The sequence below is a fragment of the Chrysochloris asiatica genome, unplaced genomic scaffold (assembly GCF_000296735.1).
Source record: "Chrysochloris asiatica unplaced genomic scaffold, ChrAsi1.0 scaffold00046, whole genome shotgun sequence".
NCBI lineage: Eukaryota > Metazoa > Chordata > Mammalia > Afrosoricida > Chrysochloridae > Chrysochloris > Chrysochloris asiatica.
Genome location: NW_006408564.1, coordinates 783,625 through 787,432, shown reverse-complemented (window position 1 = coordinate 787,432; position 3,808 = coordinate 783,625). Strand labels below are relative to the sequence as shown.

The 3,808-nt window shown below is 39.0% G+C and overlaps 1 protein-coding gene across 1 annotated transcript in view; it reads left to right on the top strand.

Annotated features, from left to right (window-relative positions):
* Positions 1-3,808, top strand: part of ACTR8 (ARP8 actin-related protein 8 homolog (yeast)) — a 63,144-nt gene that overhangs the window by 17,260 nt on the left and 42,076 nt on the right. The window contains exon 3 of the mRNA XM_006862054.1: positions 1,432-1,542. Coding sequence (XP_006862116.1) covers positions 1,432-1,542 — 111 coding nt within the window. The remainder of the gene's footprint in view (positions 1-1,431; positions 1,543-3,808) is intronic.

Sequence of the window (3,808 nt, the reverse complement as noted above, 5' to 3'; positions counted from 1 at the left end):
AATCCTATAGGACAGAGTAGGACAGCCCTATAGGGTTTCCAAAGCAGTAAACTTTTATGGAAGCAGAATGCCATGTCTTTCTCCTTTGGAGGAGCTGGTGGGTTCGAACCACTAACACTTTGGTCAGCAGCTGAGTACTGTAGCCTCTGAGACACTAGGACTTATTATAATAGGTCCTGCATGCCTGCTCATCACTTCATGAACTTTCTCATGTGACACTTTGCATTGATAACAGTAGTTAAAGAACTCTACTCTTGACCATTTTCTGCAGCATGTGGCAGTATGGAACACTGAGGTGTGAGGCAGAGTGGTACTGGTACTGTCTGCGATAGTTAAGGTTGTGGGTCTCCTTGGCTGGGCCATGATTCTCAGTAGTTTGGCACTTGTGTAATGATGTAATTTGGCAGTTGTGTAGCCATATTCTTATCCCTTTTCTGATGTGATTTCCTTTTCACATTAAACTGATTTTTGCATAACAGCCTAGTCTTTGGACCTAACTATCAGTAAGTAAAGATTAGGTATAAAATAGTTTAAAACTCATTGTACCTTTGCATCTTATAATTCTGCTTTAAGGATAAATCTCAAGAATAAAATTCAAAACAGTATAACAGTTCTGTAAAGATATTTATGAATGTGTTGCTAATAGTAGCACGATAACTGGACTACTTTTTGAATAAACAAAATATATGAAGAAAATGATATTGCTGAGTAATTATGACCATGAGAATACATAAATGTACGTAACAGTCTGTGAAATGCTGCTGTTGCTGCATCATGCCATTGAGTCAGTTCCAACTCATAATGACCCTTTATAGTTTCTGAGCCTGTAAATCTGTGTGGGGACAGAAAGCCTCATCTTTCTCCTGAAGAGGTGTGGTGGATTCGAGCTGCTGACCTTGTGATTACCCAATGTAAAAGAGTCATCAGCTTTCTTTGTAAGTATAATCACAATCAACTCAATGACAACAAACAAGATACGCTTTGATTAGTGCTTTAAAATTTTTATTAATTAAGAGTCACTTGAATTTGCAGGTTTTTGCAAATAGTTGGTTTATTGTACGGGTTTACAAATAGTATTTATTTACAACTAATACTTACAAAGGAGTCCTGGTATGGCGCTGTGGGTTAATGCGCCAGACTGCAGAGCCGTTTGAACTGCAAGGGCGGCAGTGTAAGCTCACCAGCTGCTCCTTGGAAACCCTATACAGGGTCGCTGTGGGTTGGAACCGACTCGATGGCACTTAACAACAACAACACTTAAAAAAATAATATTACTTGACATTTGTAAGAAGAATACACATGACAAAAGAATAAAGAAATTCTACTTGTTAATGAGGGAGCATTTCCTCTTCATAATTAGTAGTTTCCCAAGTTACTTTCTCTTTTTACTAAATCCTTTATATCATTCATCTTTTTTTCCTTTCTTCCCAGAAACCTGAAAGTAATGAACAAAGACAAAATGGCCTTAAAATGGTGGATCAAGCCATATGGTCTAAAAAGATGTCCAATGGTACAAGACGGATTCCTGTGACCCCTGAACAGGTTCATTCCCCATTTTCCTTCATATTTATTCTTTTGCAACCTCTCTCTTATAACACCATTCACATGTTCTCCCTGTGTCCGAGTGAAATGCAAGGTGGGGTTTTCTTTAAAAAGTAAAAAACAGACACCTATAGAAGACCGGAATCAGTGTCACAAATACTTTGGCAAACCAAATAATTTATAAAGTGTTTGTAAAAATGGTGTTGTGATGAAGGCATCTGACCTCTGACTTAACGAATGTGAGAGAGAATCACCTTCAATAGACTAAGGTTTAGAGATGGAAGTCAGAAATATCCTCACCGTTCAACTTTATCAATTCTAACAGTACCCATCCCTCTCAGGGTATTCTGCTTCACTGCTGAGTTCAATAGTTCATTGCAGTGATCACACAGAACTCACAAACAGTGCTTGTTAATTGTGGAGTTTATTAGGGAAGTAACAGATTATAATTCAGAATCAGGAAAGACTCAGGATACGACTGTTTGATCCGGACCGGACCGCCTATTCTCACTCATGCCCACAGGCCATTTTCTCTTGGCTCTCAGTCCTCTTGGACTTACTGGTCTCTGCCTTACAAGTGTTACAAATCTTTGTAACTCCTCAGGTAAGTATCCAGAGGTGTCTCACCGCACCAGAAAGCTGCCTGCCCCAAGGTGCTCAGCTTTCTCTGTCATTGGGCTGGAACCCATCTCACTGCGCATGCTGGTTTCCTTATTCTGGTCTCCTGGAACTGTTGCTGCTGTTCCTGTGCCATTGCTTTTTGTCTTTAATGTTGCAACACTTTGTCACAACATTCTATCTTATGAGTATAGGAGGTTCCCAACTCAGGGACTCTAGGTCCAAAAGATGTGTTCTGTTGCCATTTCTCCTTGGTGGTAGGCAAAGCCCCCAGTCTCTGTTTCTTTCTCTCTCTCTTTTTTGTGTCTTCTAAGATCAAAAGTTTTCGTACTCTCTGCTTTCTGCCACAATCCATCTGATGTCAGCAGTGATATCCCTCATTCCCTGTCCTCTTCTGAACCTAGCTTGAATTTCCAGCAGTTCCCTGTGGTTGTACTGGTATAACAATTTTAAAATTATCTTCTACAAAATTTTACTTGTCTGTGATAGTACTGCTATTGCTTGATAATTTCTGCATTCTTTTGGATCTTATTTCTTTGGAATGAACACAAATATGGATCTCCTCCAGTTGGTGGGCCAGGTAGCTGTCTTCTACATTTCTTGGCATAAACAACTGAGCAACTCCAGTGCTACATCCATTCGATGAAATAATTGCAGTTAGTATTTTATCAATTCCTGGAGCCTTGTTTTTTACCAGTGCTTTCAGTGCTGCTTGGGCTTCTTTCTTCATTACCACTGGTTCTTGATCATATGCTGCCTCTTAAAATGGTATAATGCTGACCAGTTCTTTTTGGTACAGACTTGGTACTTTTAACCATCACATATATATCTATATATGTATTAATATTTTATTGTGAATTATATGATAGTTTACATGGGAGAACTTTAGTTTTACCTTCATTCCATCATATATCATCTCACTGCCATGGTTCCAATCCTCTCCATGCATCCTCAACCACCCAAAGGGTATATCCCAGAAACGCACTCCCTATACTTCCCCCTCCTCCCCCCAGTATATTTTAAAGTCAGGGAGTGACAGGCCTCAAACCTTCTTCTTGTTCTTAAGCAGTGCTCTGCTTATCCTGGGTCTCTTTCCTTTCCATATAAAGTTTGTAATTGCTTTTTCCATTTCTTTGAACAATGTTGTTGGAATCTGGATTGGTATCGCATTATATGTGTAAATTGCTTTGGGCAGTATTGACATTTTCACAATGTTAAGTTTTCCTATCCAGGAGCATGGTACATTCTTCCATCTTTGTAAGTCTCTTTTGGTTTCTTTTAGTGTTTTATAGTTTTCTTTGTATAAGCCCTTTGTTTCTCTGGTTATATTTATTCCAAGATATTTCATCCTTTGGGTGGCTATTATAGATGGTATTGCTTTCCTAATGTCCTTTTCAACACTGTCATTTTTGGTGTAGAGGAATCGAACTGATTTTTGTATGTTAATCTTATACCCTGCCACTTTGCTGAATCTTCCAATGAAGTCTAGTAGCTTTTTTGCCGAATCTTTGGGGTTTTTTACATACAGGATCATATCGTCTACAAATAGGGAGAGTTTTACTTCCTCTTTGCCAATTTGGATGCCTTTAATTTCCCTGTCTTGCCGTATCGCTCTTGCTAAGACTTCCAGCACAATATTGAATAGGAG